Raw genomic sequence first — 23808 nt, 5'->3', positions numbered from 1 at the left:
GAAGGCAGATTTAGCCCGTTGTTTCAAAAAGTTCCTTTGGTTTTCTGCAGGACTGTTTGCCAGTCTGGCCAGGCTCCGTTTGCAGCTTCTGGTTCCCGTTATATGCCCAAGTCACCCTCCTGGTTTTGCTGTAATGCTCCTTCTTTTTCTCCTGTTTTTTTTTTCTGTTATTTAATAAGATATTTTTTCCTATCCCAATTAAAGTATCAGATCTAATAATCTAAGTAGTAAAGTCTTGTCTTATGTAACTGTCTACTGAATGAACTGGGTTTTGGCATTACAGTTTAGCAGCGTGGTGGCTCTTTAGGAAACTAAAGAGCGATTTCCGTTCTGACCGTCGGGCTGTGGCTGCGTCGTGCTTTGTTCGCTGTATAGCGAGCAGTCCCTCAAGCAGCCTCAGAGCCTAAGGAGCTTGCTTCTCACCTGGTTTTCAGTAAGCCACTGCAGTCCCCATCCCTTTTTTTTTTTTTTTTTTCTGATTATCAGATGCATTTCTAATCTTTTTCTGTGTCTGCTGCACTGTTGTGAGTGGAAAACCAAGGTGAGGCAAGATGTAGAAAGGGGGAGTAACGTCTTTTGGAAGACCAACTGATGGAGAGGGAGAAGCAGAGAAGTTCTGAGGTCAAAAACAGCTTTTTGGACTAGGCAGAGCAACTCCAGAGCCCTGCAGAGCTGCATGGGACTGGGCAGGAAAAGATTTTGTTTATTGTAGACAGGACACTGCTGATTTGGGCTGGGTAGAGACCTTTTCTCTTTTCACTGCACCCGCCTTGTCTGGGACTGTCAGCGCTGTTGTGTCACAGGTGTGGGGGTGACCTCTCCGCAGATGCGGTTATCTCTTGGGAAGGTGCATTTGGGCCCAGGCGTGAAGCGCAGTGGCTTCACACCTCACGGAGCAGCCCCAGATAAGCGGCTGCTTGACCTGGCCCTGGCCGCGGAGGCTTTTCGCCTGGCTTGTCTCAGGCAGTCTGTCCGTGTCAGGGAGGTGGCCCTGCCAAGTGTTTTGCTTTTTGTTCCTTTGTGGTGTTTTATCCCTTTGACTGCAGTCCCGGGCTGGTGGCTCCATGTACTCCATCCATCCCCCTGACACTTTGGTTTTCTTTCCCAACAGGGTGACATCCAGCAGCTCCTCATCGTGGCAGACCCCCGAGCAGCCCACGATTACTGCGAACACTACAGCCCCGACTGCGACACCGCCATCCCTGACTCCCCCCAGTCCCAGGACCCCAACCAGGACGAATACGTAAGTCACTTGCAGGGTTTGGGATTGCTCTGGGGGCAGCAGCATCCAGCTCCACGTTGTGGTTGCAAGCACGCTCAGCTTCTTCCTCCAGTTCACCTTCCCTGCAACTCATCTGTAAGGGCCAAGACAGAATTGGGTTGTTCTTAGGTTTTGCAGGTTCTGGTCTTGGCTCTTGCCCTTGGGAATTTCCCTTCCTTTTTGTGCTCCTCCCGTTCCCAGGGACTGAAACGGATATTCGCTTGGAGCTTAAAAACTTGCAGGAGAGGCAACCTGAGCCGAGTGTGAAACACTGACCTTGCCTGGCAGTCGAATCCTGTCCAAAACGGTTTCTAGATTTCAGTTTTTACTGTTGAACCTGTAAAAAGGCTAAGCAGTTCTTTTTTAATATTCTTTGAAATGACAGGTGTTAAAGGAAGGGGAAACATTTTTGACCATGTATTTACCATTTAAATTTCATTTTGGCAGAAATGCTCCCAGCTCCTCTGCATAGGCTGCTGTGCTCAACATTTTTTTCTATAAAAAGGTAGCCTTGGATCTTTTCTTTAAAAAAAAAAAAAAAAAAAAAAATCAATATGGGATACCTTTTTATGTCTGCTACTCAATTAGAAATGTCTAGGTGTGGCTGATTTCCAGAAGAGAATCACCTGAATTTTACACATTTTTGAGAGGTCTCAGGCTCAGCTCACAGCAATTAAAGTGGCTGGCATCCTCAGCCACTTCTCAGCGTCTTGGCTGCTCTCCTGCTCTCATCTGCCAGTCCGTGCACTCGCTTGCTTTCAGCTGGTCTCAGATCTGCGGGCTCCTGCCGAATCCCAATGAAGCTGTAATGCCATCAGCCCGCTCCAGCTTAAATTTAGGATTGAATTAAAAACCTGAGCCTAGCAGGGCTTTGGGTGCAGAGCGATGCTCGCGGGCGAGGCACGGCCGCCCAGCCCCAGGGAAGTGCCGTAGCCACTCTGCTAGCACTTCTGGAGAAACAATAAATAAGTGAAATAAAATAGACTTTGATACAGTCAAAATATGTGGTAGTAGGAAAATAAAACTCTTCTTTTGGAGCCAGCAATTCAACAAGGGCTGGCTTGTCTTAGGGCTGTGTTGCTCAGCGTAAGAATAACTCTTCCACGCGCTGGCGTCTGCTGCCAGTGAGAGTGATGGACTGGCAAGGATATTTGCCATGCCCGGCTGTAACCAAACGTTTTGTTTGTATTTCATTTTGAAGAATGACTGACTCCTTGTGGAAAACGCTGAAAAGATCTTGTTTTCAGAGCCCTTCTGCCTGCGGGCCGCGGGTGGCTGGGAAGTCACACGGATGCTATTAGTGCAGTCAGATGAGTGAAACCAGCGTCCCCGCTCCTCAGAGCGGCTGCGTGATTCAAGCGTTTTTTTTCTCCTCTCTGAACATGTCAGATGTGTGACCTGGGAGGTCTTGGTAATCTAAGGTTAAAAAAAAAAAAAGATTTTTCTTTTTTGTGTTATGGTGCGTGAGTGGATTGCTGCAGGGTAGGTCCATCCTCTCTGGTAAGGGAGACCGTGCCACAGGAGTGAGGGATGATTGGGAACCTCCTCAAATCACAGCTACTGCCCAAGCAGCCCAAAGCCAGGCTTTTGGTGAAGGTGTCACAGAAGCTGATGAGCAAGAGGAAAGGAAAGATTTCATGGCGTGGATCTGCATCATGGCACGGCCCAGCTGACATGAAATAACGTCTAAAAGAACTGCCAGGAATGCCAGCTTATTTTCTGTTTCTCATCTTTTCTTTGCAGTACACTGATGGGGAGGGAGAAGGTGACACCTACTACTACGAGTACCCCTACTATGAAGATGTTGATGAAGCTGTAAAGCCAGAAGCACCCACCACCAAGCCCAGCACTCCCGAAGTGGCTGCTGGAGAGAGACCTGAAACCAAGCAGGTACCCACGCGGGGTCCTGGCAAAGATACGGTTGATAAATGGCACTTTTATAGAGGAGGAGGTGGAGGATGATGCAGAATTTTCTTTTTAGCTCTCTGATTCTGGCATTTTATTTCTGTAACAGGACTATCCTTCCCCCACGCCATCACCTGATGGAGGGGACCCCGGCAAGCAGACGAAAGGGGATGCTGTGGTGGATGACCCGCTCGTGGACGAGTACAACTATGAGACCATTAACGAAGAGTACTTCACGCCTCTCCCCTATGAAGATGTCAACTACAATGAAGAAGTAGACCCTCAGGGCGGACTCACTGAAAATGCCGTGGAAGCTGAACTCCCCACGAGTACTGTCGTCACCTACAACGAGACCGATGTAATTTTAATGAATGTTTTTTCCTTTCACTTTTTTTTTTATCAGTTTTGGTATTTCATAGCCCTGAGAGCAAAAGAGATGTGATCATCCATATGGTAAATCTGTAAGTGGTTTGGGCAGCTGTTGGGAGAGGAAGTTTCTTGTAAAATATTTTCACTCCAGATCTTTCAGAGTGTGGAACACAGATATTTAGAATTTAGTTGAGGATTATTCCCCTGGAAAAATCTGTTCATATTGACATCTGAATTTCCCTGTGTGAAGCGCTTGTCTGACAAAAAGAAAAATGAGGGTTGGTGTTAAAATCTAAGTAAAAGCATTTTATTTCAAAGCTATTAATATAAATCCTTAAAATGTGGATTTGATGGTAAACATCAATATTTTTTGTTTTGTCATTCCCACTGAATAGCAGCTTTATGTTTTTCAGATTGTAATTTAAAAAAAAAAAAACATTTCAATAATGGGACAAATCCTGGATTTTAAGCTACTGCATTCACCCAGAGAGAGCCCCTCCATTTTGTGCACAGATCATTGAAGATGAGATCAGTCCACATCCCACAGCTGACGGTTCTGTTGGAGCGATTACATTTTTAGTTACCCACACTTTAATATGCTTCAACTGAGATATGTTGCACTTGGGACTCTTTTATCCTTAAGACTTGCCCGGTTTTTGCCTTTTGTATTGGTGCTTGAATAGATGAACATTAATCTTATCCTTAGATGAGACTGAGATAAATTATCCTGCAGCTGCGTGCTGTATAGCTCTCCACGGAAGGAAATAACTACGCTAGACGAGGCAAATTCTTCCTTATCCAGGAGCATCAGCAAGCAGAGTCAATGGTGGGATAACGCTTCCTGGGAGGTAGGATGGGACTTGGCAGAGTTTTGTGGTTTCTCCTCAAATGGAGAAGGAACTACTTGGTTATGAGACTGTCAAAACTCAAGGCTTTCTGGGAGGTGCTGGAGGGTGGCAAGAGAGACAGCAAAAGTTGGCCAACGTGTTTGGAGTTGGATCTGGAAGCTTGAATGAAAAGGTATCAGGGGAAGCATCCAAGAAAAGAGCTGAGCAGCTGGAGCGAGGCAGGAGGGGAGCCAGCCGCCCCGAGGGCCGGTGGCGTGGCGGGGATCAACTCCAGCCAACTGGGGATGAAAAAATGCAGTGGAGGAGGAGGTTGAGCAGGCCGAAATGATACATAGAGAGAAACAGAAAATGCTCCAGCGTATCGAGGAAGCGAGCGCCAACCTGAGGGAACACATTGGTGGGAAACTTTTCTGTGTCCTGACAAAGAGCCAGAAACCTTTGGCCAAGCTTAAACTTTCTAATAGAGAGGAATTAAAGATTGGATAGCGTGACCTTAAAAAAAAAAAATTGGAAGAGGAAATAAGAGGCTCAAGAGCCACTCCAGTTGTTAAGAAAAGGAAATAGAAGAGGAGGAAAGTTCAGGTAGAGAAACACAGGGTGAAGCTTTCCTGTGTGAAGCTCAGCCTGTTCTCAGTAAAGCATTTCGCGGGGAGAGAACACAAACTTGTCCCCCTCCAGCATCTCTGAGAGAGACAGCGTGTCAATGGGGTGGGCTGTAGGGCTGCTCCTGGGCTGGGGGGCTGCTCCAGTGGATCCCTTAGCTGATGGGCAGAGAAGAGGACACAGCTTGCCTGGCTGCAGGAGATTCCCAGGCAGCGAAGCGAAGGCTAACATCCTGTGACATGGGGAAGACTCCCAAAACGCGTCAGCCTGAGGGACAAATACCCGAGAGCATACGAATTTCAGGTTTGCACCTTGGAGCGGGGGCAAAGGGCCCTGCCTGCAGCCAGGAGCTCCTGGGGAAATCCAATCCTTTAACCCAGCCGCAGACCAAGCTGCTTTCTGAGGAATATGGAAGCAAGGAGCAGGAGCTCGTGTGTGTAATTGCCTGCTCGGTACCTGCTGTTAGAAGCAGGGTTTCAGCAGGAGATAGAGTGGTAAAGTGGTTGGAGAAGTTTATTTGCTCTTAAAAAAAAAAAAAAAAAAAAAAGGGGTTTTGTAAGTTTTTGGGCTAGTTTAGGAAAAAAGTAGTGCTCATGGTCAGCGCTCAAGGGCTGTTTTTAGCATCCCTTCACGGACCTGTTGCAAGAGCGGGAGGTGTCCATGGGGGTTGGAGGTCACCTGTCTCTGTTTTGGGAAATCTGTAATTCCTACAATGGGAGTTAAAAGGTGATTTAGTTTTACACAAGTGAAACTTCCTGAAGCCTGTGTGAGAGATTTGAGAGGCAGGCGTAGCCATGGATCTCTCCTGGGCTTGGGTTTTGTTATGGCTAATAACTCTGTGATAAATGCCAGGGAAGCAATTCTCAGATTTAGGAGGCAGCAGTACTCCCGTGAACAAGAGGAGCTGGAGACAGATATATTTTGTTCATTGCCTGCTATTCGTCAGGCAGTTTGCTTTACTTGTCCGGATGCATATACCAGGGCTTCATATCTACATCGCTTCCTCTAAAGGGAAGACTAAAACGTGATTTAAATTAAGCCCTTAGCACAGCACATTGCACATTAATTTTTTTTTTTTTTTTTTTTTTTTGGACCTCCTCTTTTCTTTGTGGACTGTGTTCTGATTCAGATTGTCTAACAGCATTGTTAAGGAGATTATTTTTAGGCTTTTGTTTTGGTTTTTCTCCAAAGCACCTGCAAATCTCAGCATGGAGGACTTTCCTCCTTCTCTGCCCAGTTATTCAAAATACCATGTCTTTCCATGCAAATTGACTTGAGGATCTTAATCAAAATATCAAACCAAACATTTTTGGCACTAACGTCAAGAAACGCAATTTGAGAAAAGCTTGCTATGTTATCCCCAAAAGCCTTATAGCAAGATAAACAGGTTTTAAGGTTTCAAAGCGCAAATCTAGATGGAAGATTTTAAGCAGGATAAAAGACGTGTGATAGCCCTGGATCCCTTTGAATGGTACAAAGGAAAAGTAATGCTAACGTTTCCAAGTTTTCTAGCTGAGTAATTGCCAAACTATAATTTCAGCAAAGACCACTTGGTGTTTGTAGAGCTAAAAGATGATGGGGTGGCAAAGGGGTGATTGTCTTAGCACTAGGCTTACTCTTGCTTTAAAACCTCTTGCATTTAGGAACAGATGCAGAAACAGGGTCTGCAAGTGGTGTTGGCATTTAAGTGATTTAAAATTCACAGTAGTGATAAGGTAATTTCTCTGGGAAGCACTGGAAATAATTACATTTATGGACCATTTTGGTCATTACCTGGATGGGAAAGAATAAAACAAACAAAAAAAAATACCAGCACATGTTTTTTACCATGCTGTTTAGACTAAAAGATGCCAAGAAATGTTACCTGCCAGGCTGCAGAAAGCACTGGGGTATGGAGGGAAGCAAGGAATTTATTTGTCTGTATGCCCATGCCTGTCATCCATAACATCTGTAAGGAGTCAGAAAGGATTCAGGGATTAATGCATCAGATTTGTCAAAATTTCTGCTTCCGCTCTTTGGACAAGCACTATCACAACTTGAATCCCAGACTAAACAAACAGGAGGTTTTTGTAGAAGTGAACTTGGATTTTTCCACATTTCCTCCTGTAATCGGATACGCATAGTAATACGTTGTGGTTTCGATGTGCATTTTAAATATGCGACTGGATGTGACTTTTCACGCTTAATAATCCAGTGTGTCCGGTACTGAGGCTGTGAGAGATGAGTAGGGCTTGGAGTTTGAAACTTCCATTCCCTGTTTCTTTAGACCTTCAGTGTTTGTGGGATCCTCCCGACGTGAGCTGTTGCTTTGTGCTGTGTTTCGTTTTCCTCGCTCAAACTTTCACACGTGTTATTTCAGGAGTCGACAGAGAAATCCCGGGGAAAGCCAGGGTGTATGCATTGATGTAAAGGTCCTCTCATCTTTCTTGCCTGCTACTGAAGATGACCCTTGGAGGTCACTGGAGACCTTAAAACTCCAGAATTTAACTTTTCCTGTGCTTTTTATTTGCGGCTGTTACTGTAAAGCATCCTCACTTTGCAAAACCTTCAGTCTTCCCCTTAGATTTCCAGAGTGTGCAGCCTAGAGAGGTTTACAACCTGACATGTTGCTGCTCTCTTGCTTTCCAGGCAGCTCAAGGAGGAGATGACCTGGATAAAGATTTTACCGAGGAAACAATAAAAGAATATGATGGGAATTATTATGATAACTATTACGACCGAACAGTATCTCCTGATATTGGCCCTGGCATGCCTGCTAACCAGGACACCATCTACGAAGGGGTAAGAGAGTTAATTTTCCATCAGGGGTAAGCCTGGTTTCCCATAATTTATGGCATAAAGATTAGCAACACAAAAAACCAGTGAGGGCATCTCGTGTGGGTTCATCCACCCGCAATGCGTGTGTTCTGTACAAGGCAAGGAGGGGCTGCCCTACACGGACGTGGGCAATCCTTTGGGTGCGGCAGTCGTCCCAGAATCTCTGGTTCCTGCTCGGAGCGGGGATGCTGATGCAGGCGATGTCCTCTTTGACTGTCTTGGTTTTGTGTTTCCCTTGTGTGCTGCAGATCGGTGGCCCACGGGGCGAGAAAGGGCAGAAGGGGGAGCCTGCGATTATTGAGCCGGTAAGGACCATCTGGGTTTTTGCTGTGGGTTTTTTTTTTTTTTTTTTCCCCAGGGAAAAAGGTACAAGGGGTATGTTTGGTATGGCTTGGTGCTCTCAGTGATACAGCTGGAAGGAAAATTTCCCAAGGAAGAATTACTTGGTTCATTAAAAACCTTCTAATATAAGATATAAAATACCGTAACTATTTTTTTTAAACTTCAAGAAGTGACCTAAATTATAAAGGAAGTGCAAAATTTCCCATGAAATCTCTAATTTACCAAAATAAAGCCTAGGGCTTTTAGAGTGGAAGCATTAGCCAGAGGGCATCTTTCTCCCCTCTGGAGGTTTTGAAGTGTCCCCAGCTCGGCAGCAAACCCACTCCCCCGAGTGCCCGCAGCCGCTGGCCCGGTCATATCCTGACCTGAACTTACAACTTGGGGCCGGCTTTAATTGTGCAGCTGAAGGGTTCATTTCTGTGGAAATAAAAGGGTTCTCCCTGCACACAGCTGTGGGAGAAAAGAGGTTTGCTCTTCCATCTGCTCCGGGGTCCCACCAGCTTTCCCCTTTCAGAGAAGCCCTGTGTCATCCTAGGCGTGGGACCTGGAGCTTGCTTTCTCTATGGTTCTGCCCTGGCCCATTCCTGAGGTTGTTTTTCTTTCTAAAGGATGGGTATAAACAGCCTGTGCCCTTTGCAGTCTGCAAAAAGTGTGGGTGCCCAACTGAGCACCCCCTCAGGTGGGGACGGCTGGTGTTTGCTCAGGTGCCTGTTGAGCCCAGCAAGCAGCCGTTGGTTGACAGCCGCGTGCCTGTCCCCTGTTGCCGGTCAGGATGCTGAGGTACCCCCATGCCTGGAAAACTGGCTGGAAATGGGGTCCTTGCAACCCCGTCCCCGAAGGGCCAATCGCCATGCTCACTGCACACCAGCAACTCAATTAACCTAATTTTCCTTGGCAGAGGGCCAGCACGGCGCCTAGAGTCGCAGCAGCACTTCCCATCACTCGGAGGCCATTATTTTTCTTTTAATTCTTCCTTCCTTTCCTTCTTTGCCTGATACTCTTGGACATGGGGGGGCAGGGAGAAGCTGAGGGTGCAGCAGCAGAGCTTGAAAAGCCTGAATTGAGCGCCTTATAAAAGCATTTCCAACCTTTCCTTTCTTCTCTTCCTTTCTGGGTCTCGCTCTGCAAACAAAAGGAGGAGCGAGCGATTTCCTTATCGAAGGTGCGGGAAGGGTGGGGGGCAGCCGAACCCCGCGAAGATGACAGCAGAAACCCAGCCTGCCCTGTCCAGAACCAATCTGAAAATGCTACAAAGCAAACCAAACAGTTAAGTTTAATCATCCAGAAAGAATTTGGCTGTCTTCGCTATTTCAAAACACTGGAGCATGTATAGCTTTTGCCAGAAAGTAAACAAGACCAAATGCCGCCTTTTCCCTCTCTGTGCGATTCCCCTTCAGCAGAGAGAAATTCAGATTTGCTGTGCTCTTCAGCTCTTTCTTTTTTTTTTTTTTTTTTTTAATGGGAGCTGCAGCAGAGAGGAGGGGATCAAAACCAAAAGCAGAAGTCGGATTCTGCTGTATTTTCTCTCCTTTTCATTCACACCACCCGTCCTTCAATCCTTGCTCTGTGCTGACGCTCGCTGGAGGCAGCGGAGCAGCACAGGGACGGGACGAGGAGGGATGGAGCTGGGGGTGGCTGGGACCCCCAGCATCCCAGCTCTGGAGATATCAGGCTGCCTTCCCTTCCTCAAAGCCTTTGAGGAGGGACCTGGGTGCTCGCATCTGCCTTCGGGAAGGGTTTGCTCAGCCTTTCATGGCACCTTTGTGTGTTGCAGCCAGCTGTTGGGCTGTTTTTGTGATATTGTGGGTAGCACCTGGGTGTTGACTGAGTGGAAGCAACACCCTCTTTTCCCCTGGGACACTCCTAAATCCATGGTTTGCTTGCTACCCCCAAAGCGATTGCCTTCAGTGACATTCCCCAACTGGTCCTGGCCCCAAAACCCTCCGTTCCTGTTGATGAGCAGTCATGTAAACAGTGGAGGTTTCTTGCTGAGGAGAATCTCCAGATGTCCCTGAAGCTAGAGCTCAACATAAACCAACAGATAAATATGGGAAGATGCCAAGGGTGTTTGCATCGCAAGTTGGCTAATTAGCCCGGACTTTTCCTCTGTGCAGGGGAGCGTCCCGAGGCTGTGCAGCTGGCCATGAGAAGCAGAGCCTCAGTGCTGTTTGCTCAGACCATGGTAATGCTGGCACCCAGCAGCCCAAAATTGTCCTGGGGAGACCTGTGTGGGCCATGGCTCTCTGCACCAGCCCAGAGACAATTATTAGTTTCTAGTTTGGAGCTTGCCACACCAAAACATGCTATCATTGGTCTCAACAGGGATGGACCTTCAGGTGTCCGTGTGGAGAAGGGTTTTCTGGGATCTCTGGGGTTTCTTATGCAATATCTTCATCATGAGTCTGAAAAGGAGCCAGTGCTCAGTGCATGTCCTGGGGGAGATCTTCTCCGTCAGCGTAGCTCACCTCTTCTGGGTAACCTCCAGCAAGCAAATAGCTCGTACTCAGTGCAGGTTGGAGGAGTGTCATGTAGGGTTCACCCCGAATTCACACATGGAAGAGAGCAGTGTCTCCACGGCGGACAGTGAAACTACTGTCAAAATGGGCACAGGGCAAAGTCCATGACCTAAATTCTTTGCTGGTGAAGAACGACTGCATGGGTGCTTCTGTGATGACAGCAGCAGAAAATTTCCCCCAGTGCATTCAAATGAAGCTGAAGCCAGATTTTGAACGAGGTGGTAATGAGTAGTATGGACACTGGGAAAGACAGCAAATAGTGGTGGCCGTGCATTAGTGGTGCAGAAACGTGCATCCCACTGATGGAAGAAGGGCTGGTCCATGGCAGCATGTTTTACTCTGTTTTTTGCTCCTCTGGGCTTAGAGGTTGTGGCTTTTGGGGCACGAATGCTTGGATTTTGCTCTAGATGTTTCAGATTTGTTCAGCTCAGCCCTGTCTGCTGTCCTGGGGTCAGCTGAGGCTTTTAGGACCAGAGCCTGAGCCCCCGAGACTGGCCAAGGGTGACCCCAGACCAGTCCCTGTACTTGCTTCCTCCAGGCTCCTCCTACGTGAGCTGACTGCTTATCTGTAGATTTTTACAGGCTGATTTTGTCCCATAGGAGAAATGTCCCAGTTTGCTATGGATGAGCTGGCAAGCGCTGGGACTGCTTTGTCTTGACCTGGGGCCGTGGTCACTGGTCCTGAGATAAAAGTGCAGTGCTTGCTGTGGGGCTCTTCCCAACAGAACGTCCTGATGGCTTCTGGAAAGTATTTGCCAGGTTCATTGGGAGGTTTCTCTCCTACCTCTTACATACTCATGAGGAAAAAAAAAAAGCTCAGTTCTACTGACTACATGATAGACCTGATTTAAAGTTATGACAAAATATTTAGATGAAAAGGAGTGGAATAACATTATTCTACCATTTTGCCCACACAGTGATTTCCTAGGTACACAGAGTAAATCACAGCATGCAGTCTGCTGGGAAAGTAATTTAAAAAAACAACTTTGCAATCTGATTATTAACTTTTTTTTTTAAAGCTGCTTGGGTCTAGAAACAGCTTCTCACTGCAGAGGAGCTCTTCTCCTGCTCCAGCACCATCAAGGCTGGATGTGCCCTTTGCCTGGCCGAGAGCTAAGGGAGAAGGGTTGCGGTTAGGAAGGTGACCCTGTGCTGGGGCGAGGGTGGGCTTGGTGCTGGGGGTGAGGGCTGCTCTGTGCAGTGCCCTGAATGATTCAGAGATGGTATTTGGCTTTCCAATGGACAGTGCCTTTTGTGCCTCTGGCAATGGGGACACAGGAGGTGTCATCCAGAGAGTGGAAACCCTTCAGCTCTGGGATGCCCGGACCTAGCACTGGGCTTTTCAGCCCCCAGGAGTGACTTTGAGGATGTGCCTTGCTAATCACTTTTTTTTTTTCCTTTCTCTTACTTAGGGTATGCTGGTGGAAGGCCCGCCTGGTCCCGAAGGCCCAGCAGTAAGTGTCCCTGTGTCTACACCTTGCGTGGAGGGACGCGTGCGGCTCCACGGTGCTGGATGTGCGTGGAGGGCTCAGCACACAGCTGTTCCCCAGCTCTATTGCTTCCATATGCCACGCATGTGTACAGAGTGCTTCGGGGTCGATTTTTCTGGTGCAATAATAAACAGAAAGTTCTAATTCTTTTCCTGCTTGTTGTACAAATATGTAACAAATAATAACACATTTTCCTTTAGTGGCTTACTTTTTTTTTTTTTTCTGTTGTTGCTAGGGCCTTCCAGGACCTCCAGGACCAACTGGACCCGTGGGCTTAATGGGTGACCCTGGGGAGAGAGTGAGTACTTGTGTTTTTCTCCTCTTTGGCTGAAGCCTTGAGTTGTTTTGTGCATGCAAAATGGGACTGTGGTGTATCACTGGAGCCCTAAAATGCCACTCATCCTGTAATAGCAATCTTCTCTGAGTCAGCGCCAAGAGGAGTTCGTCGTAGGGTACAGGGCAGTGCGTCCAGGGGCAAAGGGTTGGGGAACAGCCACGCTAGTCAAATGCGTTAAGCAGTTTTCTCCAGGTTAAAACTCAAGGGTAAGGTTGACAAACCCTCTGCTCTCTGCGCCGTTTGCCACACGGCTGCTTGTTCTGGGGTGGGAACTGGGCTGTGGTGCTGGGAAAACAGGATAAGCAAACACATGAAATAACTATTAGCACAGTAAAATGAAGTTCAGCAGCGATTCTGCTTGCTCGTTCCAGCTGGTGTTGAGTCCTGGTAGAGGGTTTGGTTTTGTTTGTGTCCAGGACAGTCCCAGGGCCATGCCAGCAGCTCTTTCCTTGTGCTGGTTTTGCATCCCAGGCTGTTCCTGGTGGGAAGGTGGCTGTTGTGCAGCCCCTCACCTTTTCTGTAGATGGGTTGTTGGTCTGTACCAGCGAGCACTAGAAACTGATTGATGTGCATTAACAATGCAGTAACTTGGGTTTTGCATGTTAGGTTTTGATGTTACTATTAGTTTTGTCCCTGGCAGCCACGGTTTTGTACTCTGCTGCCTGCAGGAGCCTCCAGCTTTGTGGTGTCTCATTGAAAGCAGCTGCTCCCAAGCCCTTTTGTGGGCTGTGACCCCAAATCCCATGGTTTAGCACCACACTTCAGTCAGAATTGCGTATTTATTCATTATTGCTGAGTCCTCACCTGGGATCAGGAGTGACCTGTATTTTGGAAGCTGCTGAACTCGAGCCTTGGGTCAGTAAGTGGTGCACGAGCACCGTTTGAGCAGTGATCTGTGTGCTTGGCAATGCCAAAAATCAAAACCCACTCTCCTCGCTCTGAAATGACCCTCGTACCAGTGCGCTCCTCATTCACTTTTGTTCACCCGCAGCTCAAGCCTATCTCCCCTCCCTGGCAGAGGCAGCCAGGCAAGTGGGTCTCTGTGCCCAGCTACCTGGGCAGATGAGGACCAGGCTGAATGCCGCTCCCAGCCCTGTGCCCCGCGGGAATTTTGGCCTGACATTTAAAGGAAGATTCACTGTAGCACAGGTGGGCTCTGGCTTTGCACCGAGGCTGAGGTGGGATCAACCTCGGCTGCCAGAGCAGCTCAGTTTGGGTCTGAAACTAGGGGAGTGCACTCAGTGTCCTTGAGCAGTGCTGGTTTGGGTGATGGACTAACAATATTGGGGCTGTGCTGACAGGAGAAGAGCGGTTTCCATCTCAGTGCAGCCCTGCGGAGCAGCGTGTGGTGCCCGAGCAGCGGCACAGGGGGACGTGTGTATCAGCAGCATCTGTTTCGCATGAGTAAATTCATTGGCAGGTTTGTGTGAGCAAAACAAATGGAGCTTGGAGTTTGACACTGTTTTGGTGCCTTGGTGCATCTTGATGTTGAGTGCAGTCAAATATTCTTTCAAGGTAGCTTCAATCATGCCGCTGTTTTATCCAGGGAATGGAGCTCCCAGCAGCTGGTGCCCAGGACACATTTGCAAGAGCTTCTCGCTGAGAGGTGGTTCTCCTTTCCCATCAGCAGTGGATGAGACTCATTTTGACTCAGACCAAGACGGACTCCTATAGCGAGGAGCTAAAACCAGCAATTTAGGCACGCAGGGATAGCCTAGGCTATCCTCATGCCAAGCAAAACCAGCTCTACCCTGGCTGGGCGATTGCACTGGTGCAAGCGGCTGGGAGAGCAGCGGGCTCGAGGGATGCTGCTGTGGGCGGTTTCAGCGGGCACTAGAAGTTCACCTAAAAATAAAAGCAGCTCTAACAACAGCATCTGCCAGGCTCGTTGTGGCCTGAGACATCCTGACAGTCCCATGAGCAAAAAGAGCAAAAAATGTGCCTACAGGTGCGTTTCTGAAGGCAGGCTTGTTGGAGGTCTGTTCTTCCAGAGTTTCTCCTGGAAGAAGCACAGGAGGGAGGAGAGCAGCAGCAACACAAATCGCAGGAGATGTGCCTGACCACACAACATCCCGCTGCTGTCAGTGCTGTCACCCAGCAAATGCAAAAACGCCTTTCTGTGGAAGGGAGCACTAACCAGCAAACGCTTCCCAAATCTGATCACTGAGGTCCTGAGCAATTTTTCTGGCAGATGAGGCGGCTGATGACCCGTGGCAGGTTCATGTGCACCGCGGCATCCTCCAACGATCCAACACATGGTTTCCAGATGGGGAATCGCATCCCCTTTGCCTCCTGAGTGCCCAGGAAGGATAAACTGGGGTGACTCAGGCTCTTCGCGTTCGTAGGGCTTCCTGCTCTTCTGGCAGATTTTGGTTGAATTCTGCCTGGATAAGGTGGGAAGAGCCGATGACCAGGTTCCAATGGGAAGGTCTGAATAGATAAGGAGCCTTTGCCGGGGACACTGGCAGGAGGATTTACGTTCCTGTCTTTCCTGCTTGCTGGAGGACAAAGCAAACCAGCTGGCTCCAAACCTTCATTATTCACCTCCCAGCCCACAGACACGCACGTTGCAAAATACAGTCACTGAAAGAAACAAAATCATTGCTGGCCAGCACTGGGAAGTGTCTGCTGCGGTTTTAAGGTGTACTTGAAGGGATTATTCAGGTGTTGGGCCATTCTTGTGGCAATGACCCTAACCTGAGCCCTGTATTTTATTTTTTTTTTTTAATTAAAGTTCTTTGTTACTGTGTTGGTCCCTGGGGACTTGGCTGGAGTCCGATGTCCGCTGCACTCTGCAAACCCCCAGAGCATTGCTGTAAAGACCCCACCTCATTTACACTCCTGGTATATTTATTGTTTTTTGATGGAACAGTAATAACATTTCTTGTGGTTGTGACATGATTGAGAACGAGAGGCCCTGACCGTGCTCCATCGATCGGGTGCCTGCAAGCTCAGAAAGTCAATATGCTGCTGCGGGCTCAGCCCGTGGCTGGGAGCCAGGACCACCGCTCAGAAAGGTTGGCTTAACCCTTGAGACACCATGGTCATGGTTCCCCCTGCTCTTCTCCAGCAAAAGGACAAAGGAGGGCTCTATGTCCTTGCATGTTGAACTTCAGGGAGGACGGGCAAGCTGGGCAAGGTCCCAGTGGTTTTTTACATCCCCAGATCTTGCAGAGGTCTAGGATTGGATGAAGCTCTGAGCAACCTGATCTGGTTGGAGATGTCCCTGCTGCTTGCAGGGGGGTTGGACTAGATGACCTTTAAAGGTCCCTTCCAATCCTAACAATTCTATGATTCTATGAGTAATTAAAAGATCTGCGTGGCTTCTTCAGGCCTTGGTGGGTCTTCATCCTGCATATTGTGCAGCTTTCTCCTCTTTTCCCCTTGATGTGATTCCTCTGCTCCAAGGATGCAGATCAGGCTGGATCTCTGCCATGTGTCCAGGCAGATGCAGGGATTTGCTGGCCAGGCTCTTCTTGAACGGCTGTGCAAAGCCAATCAGCAGCAGACACACTGTCCCGGGTGACGTTGCTCCACACCCCGAAATGAAAGGCATAATTTGCATTCTAGCACAGACGGCACATCCTTCTTTTCTATGTCCAGGACAGAATGTAAAGCAACATATTGTGCATAGAGAAGTGATGAACTTGCAGAGCCAGGAACTGCGACTGTATTAAAATACTCCTTTTCAATTAGAGCAGCTCTTCTTTTAATTTGTTTATTATTAACCTTGTGCCTAGCTCATGAATATACATGACACTTATATGTGTACAGTGAGGAACATTTCCTATGCCTGCATCTGACAGAAAGACTTTTTATTTGCAATCAAGCAGGTGCCCTGAATTAATATACCAACAATATTCAGCTATGTTAATATTGGCCAACACTCATTTAGCTCTGTTTTATTCATCATGTCAGTTTGTTCATTTATCCCAGTTATTTTACAATGCGAAGAAGAGCTTGCGTCAGCGGCAAAGCTGCAGAGCAGCCTGCTTGTGGGAGGTTTCGGAGGACTGATCTGGGAGGAGGGCGGTTTAGGATGAGTTAGGCAGTGGGAAGAAGGAAATATGGCACTTAGGAGACCAGAGAGCTATTTCATGAGGACTCCAGACCAGAATGAAGAAAAAGGGGAAAATGTGCTTCTTTGAAGGAGGCGAGTTGCAGCATTCAAGCAAACTGCCACCAACCCTGCTGTATGTTTGGAAATCTGGGGTTTCTGGGTGCTCTGGGCTTGACCAGCCTGTCTCTCGGGGAAGGCCGGTCACAAAGTAATGGCTGCGTCTTCCAACACCGTGCGGTCATTGTGTCCCAATGGACTTATTCCCTTGAGGACAGTTTGGCCTCTCAACAGTTTGTAATGGGTTCCTAAAATCCTTACTGGGGTTCTGAAACCATTGGTCTCTTCAGGGTGTTCTTTTTTCCATCAGAGGGAAGCACTACCTTACCTAGAAGACCCGAAATACTGCAAGAAAGATTTTCTGTTGTGTAATTCTCTCCCCAGGGCTGAAAATGGTAGAAAAATAATCTTAGAGAGAAACACTTAAAGTAAATTTTGAAGCCTAACACTGTGGGCTGCTGGGCACCACTCTGTCACTGTCTGTGACTCGAGGAGCCCGAGCACTAACGCGCCGAGGTCTCAGTTTAAATATTCCCTTGAAATATTGCATTAGTGTTTGCACTCGGCGTGGCGTTTTGGAGCACTGCACCAAATGAAAGTTGAAGTCCCCATCCCTGGCTGCTGTATTTCAGCAAATCTCTATTTACATAATGAGTGACACAGATTTACACCGACTGAGAGTCTGGCAGGCCGCGTTTCTTACAGGCATTCATGAATTTAAATTTACAAAGTGCTTTATGGGTTTGATTTTCCTCTGCACCGTTGCTCCCCACTGCTCCACCCCGCAAGGAAAAGGCCTCATGCACCCAACCTGAAACAAAAAGAGATGTTTATGTATAAAAACACTGCATCAACATTTGTCAGGCAGGGTACACAAAGAGAGATAAACAAGCTCGTTGCTGATCCATCATATGCAGGACTGGAGCTGAAGCGGGGGGGGGGGCGGGTAGTTTATGATATAAAATGAGTCTGGCCTAAATTATTTACTGTGCTGCTGCCCCAACAGATGGGCCTGCCCTCTGCACCTCCTGAGCAGAGTCAGGGACGCCGGTGTCGGCCAGACTGAGTAAACAGCATGAACGTAACATCGTGAGCTCGTCCTGAAAAATGGATGGGCTGGCGTGCGCTGCAGTCTCCCTTCGGCGCGGACTGAGCTGCTGGGTTTTGGTCGTTTTTGTTTTTTTTGGTTTTTTTTTTTTTTTCCTGATAAATCACTGGCTGCTGCAGCAGTGTCTGCTGCAGCAGTGTCTGCTGCAGCGCTGGGAGCAGCGTTGTTATTCCGGGCCGGTTGCGGTGCGGAGCTGGGCTCCTCGCCCGCAGCGCTGCTCGGGGCTGTAATTGTGGTGCAAGCCCGGCCGGGGCCCCGCGCGGGCTGGGGCAGGGTGGAGCAGCGGCAGCTCTTCCCCCACCCTGGTGCTGGGGCCTAATTTAGCATTTGAAACTTTGGCTTGAATGTTTGGGTTCCTTTTTAAGAGGGAAACATTAAGTTGAAAACAGCATAGAGGGAATGGAAGAAGAAGGAGCAGAGAGATGCACCAACATCTTGCTGGAAGACAGTAGCGCAAAGATAACACTTTTTTTTAAAATGTATATATACATTCTGATTTTCAGGAACGTGGTTACCTATTTCTCTCCTCCTCCTCCCTTTCCAAACTTTATCCACCTCCCTTTGCCTTGTAGGGTGGGTGTGTCACTTTCTGGGGGAAGGTCTGGCTCTTTTGTGTCTCTGGAGCATGTCCACATGTGTCTGTGACTCGTGGCAGAGTTTAATTCCACTTTTGTTTGGTGTCTGCGTAGGCTGGAGGGCTTCAGGCAGGTTGAAGAGAGTGAGAACTAACATAGATGTTTGTTGCCTGCCCTTCCAAGAGCTTTGGTTCTCCGCAGATGGGTTTATTATTGGTGTTTACTGAGTAGGAGAGTGTCCAAGTCCTCGAGCTTGAGCTGTTGGCCAGGCAATCCTCTCTGCCTTGCCATGAAACGAGAACCAGGGCTCCTCTTGGCCTCACTGGGGCGTGATCAAGTCATTCTTGCCTTCGGCTCCTTAAGCTGCTGTGAAAATTGCAGTTAGGTATGCATGTTGAGTAGCTGGGTGTCATCCTCATTTGCATGTACGATTGCTGGATGGATGTGTAAATTTGGGTTAACTTGAACTTTTTACCAAGTACGCAGTTGGGAATACAAATAATCTATGAGCTGTCTTAGAAAAATTGGCCATATTTGATTATTTATAGCTTCATCGATAGATCTTTTACAGTATACTCCTCTCTTTAGTACAAGTTAAAAATACTCAACTGATGTTAATCAGCACAGCTCCATTGAGGTCCTCAGAGTTTTGCTGATTTACAGCTGCTGACAGGATCACTCCATTGTAGATGGAAGTAGTCTCATAAGACAAAAAAAAAAAAAAAAAAAGAGAGAGAGAAAAATGGAATGACCCAGATGACTGAACATGTTCAGAAATGTATTTATCTTTCCACGTTTCTGTCTTACTGATGCGAGTTATGAAGTTTCATGTACTTTTTTAATAGGTTTTAACAGACCCAACTAGATATTGATTCCATTGACTTGGAACATTGCAGAGGCTTTTATTGCTCACTTGAAAATTGTGTATGGCAGACCCTGGAAATGTGGGGGCCAGGATGTAAGAAGAAGGAATTACTAAGAAAAATCATGTGCACTTACAGACGTGCTTCCATAAAATTTGCTGTAGATTGGGATGTCTAGATGCTCAGTGCCTGTCTGTCGAGACAGGGAGCCCTTTATATTGTGACATATAAGCATTTACAGCCACAACTAACTGATGTATGGACAGGACTAAAATGACACTGTTTATTTTTATTTCTTCTTCTTCTAGGGGCCACCTGGCCGCCCAGGTCTTCCAGGAGCAGATGGTTTACCTGGCCCACCAGGGACAATGCTTATGTTGCCTGTAAGTAGAAGCATTAAAAAAAAAAAATAATAAAATTAAATGAGTCAGGCTTCCTGACTTTGCTATTGCTTGGTCTTGCAAAAGTCTCCTGTCTCTTTTACACCAAGGACATGTTTTCCTTGGTATAAAAGATGGATCTGGATGGTTCCGCTTGTAAATTTACTTTTTGCAAAGCACTGTAACTTCTTAACTGGTCAAAAGCACGGGGCAGCTAGGTTAAAATTTCCAGGAGTGATGGATAACTAGGCATGACGTTGGAGGGAGAAAGTAATGAAGAAGCAACTAAAGACACCTCTAAGGGCTCAGTTTCCAGACAGAACCCTCCTGTGGTGAGGAACCTCTAACAGCTCTTTAAAGCAGGTGCCAGCACCTGAATTAACCACTCTTTTGATGACCATTGCTTATATTGTATTGGTTTTTTCCCTTACATGAAGCTAGCAAGGATCAAGTCAGCCTTCTTCGTCCTGGGATGCTAAAGGAATAGTTGTATTTTGTGTTTGCTTTGATGTGAGACAACCCTAAGGAAACTAGCTGCTGAAAATAAGTGGTTGGGTACCAAAGGGAAAGAGTATTTGGTGAAAAACCGCAGCAGTCTTGTACGGGCTCCAAATGGTAGGGTGATACTTGTGTAGGCTCCTGGCAGGGTGCCTAGGGCAGCTTGGGCCAAGCGCTTAACATGGAGCTCAGCTGGCCATTACAATACATCTGTTGGCCCCTACGGTAACCAACCATAGACCTATAAATTGCCTCTCTTTGAATCCGCTTGCCAAGTTTGTGTGGTCGTATACCAAGCAAAATGCAGAGGTGAAAGGGAGGTGAAGGAGCCATCCAAGTAGGTTCTGCAGCCTGGAGAGGCCTTCTTGCAAAACCCCAAAGACACACGCAATTAAGGCAGGGGAAGGGCGTGTGTCCTGGAAAGTGGGCTCGTAGCTGTTGGGGGTGGAAGAGGCAGAAGAAAGCACTAAACTCCTTCCCTTTCAAGTTTGGGAAAACAAAACATTAATGCTTGGGGTTTTTTTTTTTTTAAATCCTTTGTGTGCTGAAGGGGACAATAGGCCAAATTATGTTCTTTGAAGCCTGCTGCCACACTTGAGAAATGCAGCCTTTGTCCGGTGGCAAGCAGGCAGCTTCAGCCAAATAACCCGGTACAACCCCATCTCCGGGGGGCTTTTGGCCAACAGCATCCACACGGGGAATATCAGCCCTGTGAGAACTTCGCTGTTCGTTTTGAACAGCAGTGTGTGAGGTCCTTACGGTTCAAAGCCTACAATCCCTTTTACTGCACGTTGCGTTGGACTGGCAGAATTTGATTTGTGTGTATGGATGTTGGAAGCGGTCGGTTTGTACCTATGAGCTGGGTGACCTGAGCATGATGGATAGTCTGGAAGGACAGTGATGGAGCTGGGTCAGTCATGCTGAGGAGAGTTGTTTGGGAGTCAGGCTAGCGTGAGGGTGGAGAGATGACAACCCTGTGACCTGCTTTCTCCATCTTGTTCCCGTCAGTTCCGCTTTAGTGGAGGAGGAGATGCTGGCTCGAAGGGACCTCTTGTCTCAGCCCAGGAGGCCCAAGCACAAGCCATCCTGCAGCAGGCCAGGGTAAGTGAAGGGTGGTGGGGATGTCTCTTGCAGGAGGTGCCTGTGGAAGTGGAGGAGCACCAGAATAAACGTGTCAGGGGAGATGTTTCTGTACCTGCACCATCCATGGTGCTGGTGGTGGTCACAGCCTCTCATCTGAGATGGAATTGCTGTGTGACTTGAGGTGATGACATCTGGATCACTTGGCCTTTTATTAACGGCCAGACCCTGAAAGCATGGGTTTAAATTCCCTATAGACCTTGGACCAGGCCTTCTGCCAGTGCAAGTAGACGTAGACCTGTCAGCTTCAGGAGTGTTTGCTGTTTATGCTGACGGTTTTGAAAGTTTATATGAACAGTGGTGGTATGTGCTGTAGGGATTTTCTTTCTCTCTTTTGTTGCGTTTTTTTTTCCTCCTCCGATAAATCATAATAATTAAATGTATGTCACAGATGTAAGCTGTTCCCAGCTCAACGAATCTCAACAGGCAGACTACAATTTCCTTTTAATGTATTTATTTGGAAATACATGACGAATGCAACCTTTTTTTTCCTTGGATGACTTTATTGATTAATGATCAAATAATCCCTGCCAGTGTTTATTATGTAGGCTCAGTGGTGAAATGAGATCGACCGTGCACGTTCCCAGTACAACTGCTGTTCCCTGGCTAGATGAGTGCTGTAGTCTATAAGGCTTCATACTCATCCATTCAAAATAAACCTGAATTTTTTAGCCAATACAGCTTTGAAGCTTTCCTTCCACAAGTGCTCGTGTGAGGTTCCCTTTGACCGTTGGCACGTTAAAAGCAGACATGCAGGAGGCACAATTACAGCAGAAGGGAACACATGAGGACCCCACAAGCACCCTCCTGCTGTGTTTGCCCCAGTCTTGCCCAGGAGGGACCAAATTCAGGCTGTAAGCATGCCTGTGCAGTAAAGAGGGAAAAGTAAGCTGGTTTAGGGAGGCATTTCACCCAGAGACACAGCTTTGGGGGTATTTCTTCTCTTTCTGCCAAGTGCAGTCATCCAGGGGCAGCACTTAGCTGTGCTCCTCAGGGTCCAAAGGCCACATCTGTCTGCAGCTGGGACGTGTGGCTCGGCCGTAGCCAGTCTGTTATTCAGGGCTGTTGGCGGTTGCTGTAGCACAGACTTTTTGGGCAGGTTTGCTGAGATAGGCTAAAAAGCAATTGATTTCACCCTTGAATGAAATAAAGTCTATTGGGGTCTCCACCCAGCTGGGTGGCACGTGCCTCTTTTAGGGTTATAATGAGGGTTTTGGCTTTGCTGAGCTATTCTGGTTTCCATCCAGCTCCTGTTTTACAAAGGAGCTGGGTTTTGTACATATTCAGGTAGAGTACAGGGCCCTGATGGCACCAGTCACTGCATTTTCCTGTCCATTAACCTTACTCTGGGAATAATATTGGTGGGTTATGTTTCTGGTGTTACCTTGTCTGTCTTAATTTCAAGGCTGCCTACGGTTTTTCCATCAGCATTTTATTTTGCTGGGAAATAGGGGTTTTGACCAGATGAACATTTCATGAGAAGCATCTGCTTTCTCAGACTCTCTGTTTTTGTTCTTTTTTTTTCTGCCTGTTGAAAATTGTGACTGTTATGAAAAAAAACAGAGAAGCTCCTTCCCCTAATTCAAAGTCCCTTTTTTCCCCTGTTTTTTTTTCATTTTCAGATTTTTGGGAAAAATTTAAAAAACAAAGAAGTCCCGGGTGACTTTTGGGCTGTGGATGAAAAGTTGAATATTTCTGTACAGGAAAAAAAATCAATTTCTAGTTTAACTTCAAATATTGTCAGACATTTCAGCTGAAAACCCTGATACCAAAGCAGAAAGGGGAAAAAAAAAAAAAAGATATTTTTGTAGAGGAGTTACAGGATATGACAGGAATGGAAAAGGAGTCCTGCACTGTGAAGGATATCTTCTTTCCTTTTGGGGGGTTTGTTTTTCTTGTTATCATTGTTGTTAATTGCATTATTAGGTTGATTTATTCCCTTAAAGTTTGGCTTTCATTAGAGGCTGAACACTGTCCTAGCCGGCAGTGTTTCAGAGCAGCTCCCTTTTAATGGGATGTTGTAAAAAGATGCCACATAATCTAGCATTTGTGCAATATTTATGCCATTCCAAGTGCAATCACGGGTAGATTTTAATTACTGGAGTACGCAGATAATTACAACTCTCTTAAAGTGTTGAATTGTCGGGAGGGAACAAATTGTCCAAGTGATGCTTTAAAGCGTGGACCAGCCCCATTACCCACCGTGGGAATTACTGACTTTGATGCATGGTTACGTGTCTCCCTAATTATTGAGCTAAAAGCCCCCTGTTGCAAATAGAATTGCCATTCTCCTTACAGGATATTAAATAGTAACTAAAAAAAAGGAAAAAATTCCTCCAAAATTGAACTCCTAGGATCATAAAGAAAAAATCCTCCTGAGGATGAGGTAATTCCTCATCCCTCCGTCTGCCCCAGATCTGGGCTAGGATGTGTCTGTCCACGTCTACACCGGGGTTTTGTACATGCATGGTACAGAGCAGGCGTACGGCGGTAGGATGGCTACAGGCAGACAAGGTGTGGGTCCGTATGTCCTCTCAGCAGACCCACGCACCATCCGGGGGCTTTGCCCGTTTGTGGACGCAGGAAGGAGTTGGTGGGGCAGCAGATTGGATGTTCTTGGGCGAATTCGCTGAGAGCAC

The 23808-nt window shown here is 47.3% G+C and overlaps 1 protein-coding gene across 3 annotated transcripts in view; it reads left to right on the top strand.

Annotated features, from left to right (window-relative positions):
• COL5A1 (collagen type V alpha 1 chain) overlaps positions 1 to 23808 on the top strand; it is a 151133-nt gene that overhangs the window by 66086 nt on the left and 61239 nt on the right. For all 3 annotated transcript variants that reach the window (XM_086763616.1, XM_086763615.1, XM_086763613.1), the window contains exons 5-13: positions 1112 to 1243; positions 3005 to 3151; positions 3276 to 3524; positions 7615 to 7767; positions 8052 to 8108; positions 12074 to 12115; positions 12387 to 12449; positions 19460 to 19534; positions 21038 to 21130. In XM_086763616.1, coding sequence (XP_086619742.1) covers positions 1112 to 1243; positions 3005 to 3151; positions 3276 to 3524; positions 7615 to 7767; positions 8052 to 8108; positions 12074 to 12115; positions 12387 to 12449; positions 19460 to 19534; positions 21038 to 21130 — 1011 coding nt within the window. The remainder of the gene's footprint in view (positions 1 to 1111; positions 1244 to 3004; positions 3152 to 3275; positions 3525 to 7614; positions 7768 to 8051; positions 8109 to 12073; positions 12116 to 12386; positions 12450 to 19459; positions 19535 to 21037; positions 21131 to 23808) is intronic.

The sequence above is a fragment of the Chlamydotis macqueenii genome, chromosome 20 (assembly GCF_036417535.1).
Source record: "Chlamydotis macqueenii isolate bChlMac1 chromosome 20, bChlMac1.mat, whole genome shotgun sequence".
Taxonomy (NCBI): Eukaryota; Metazoa; Chordata; class Aves; order Otidiformes; family Otididae; genus Chlamydotis; species Chlamydotis macqueenii.
The sequence above is the reverse complement of the archived record's forward strand: the minus strand, read 5'-3'. Positions and strand labels throughout refer to the sequence as shown.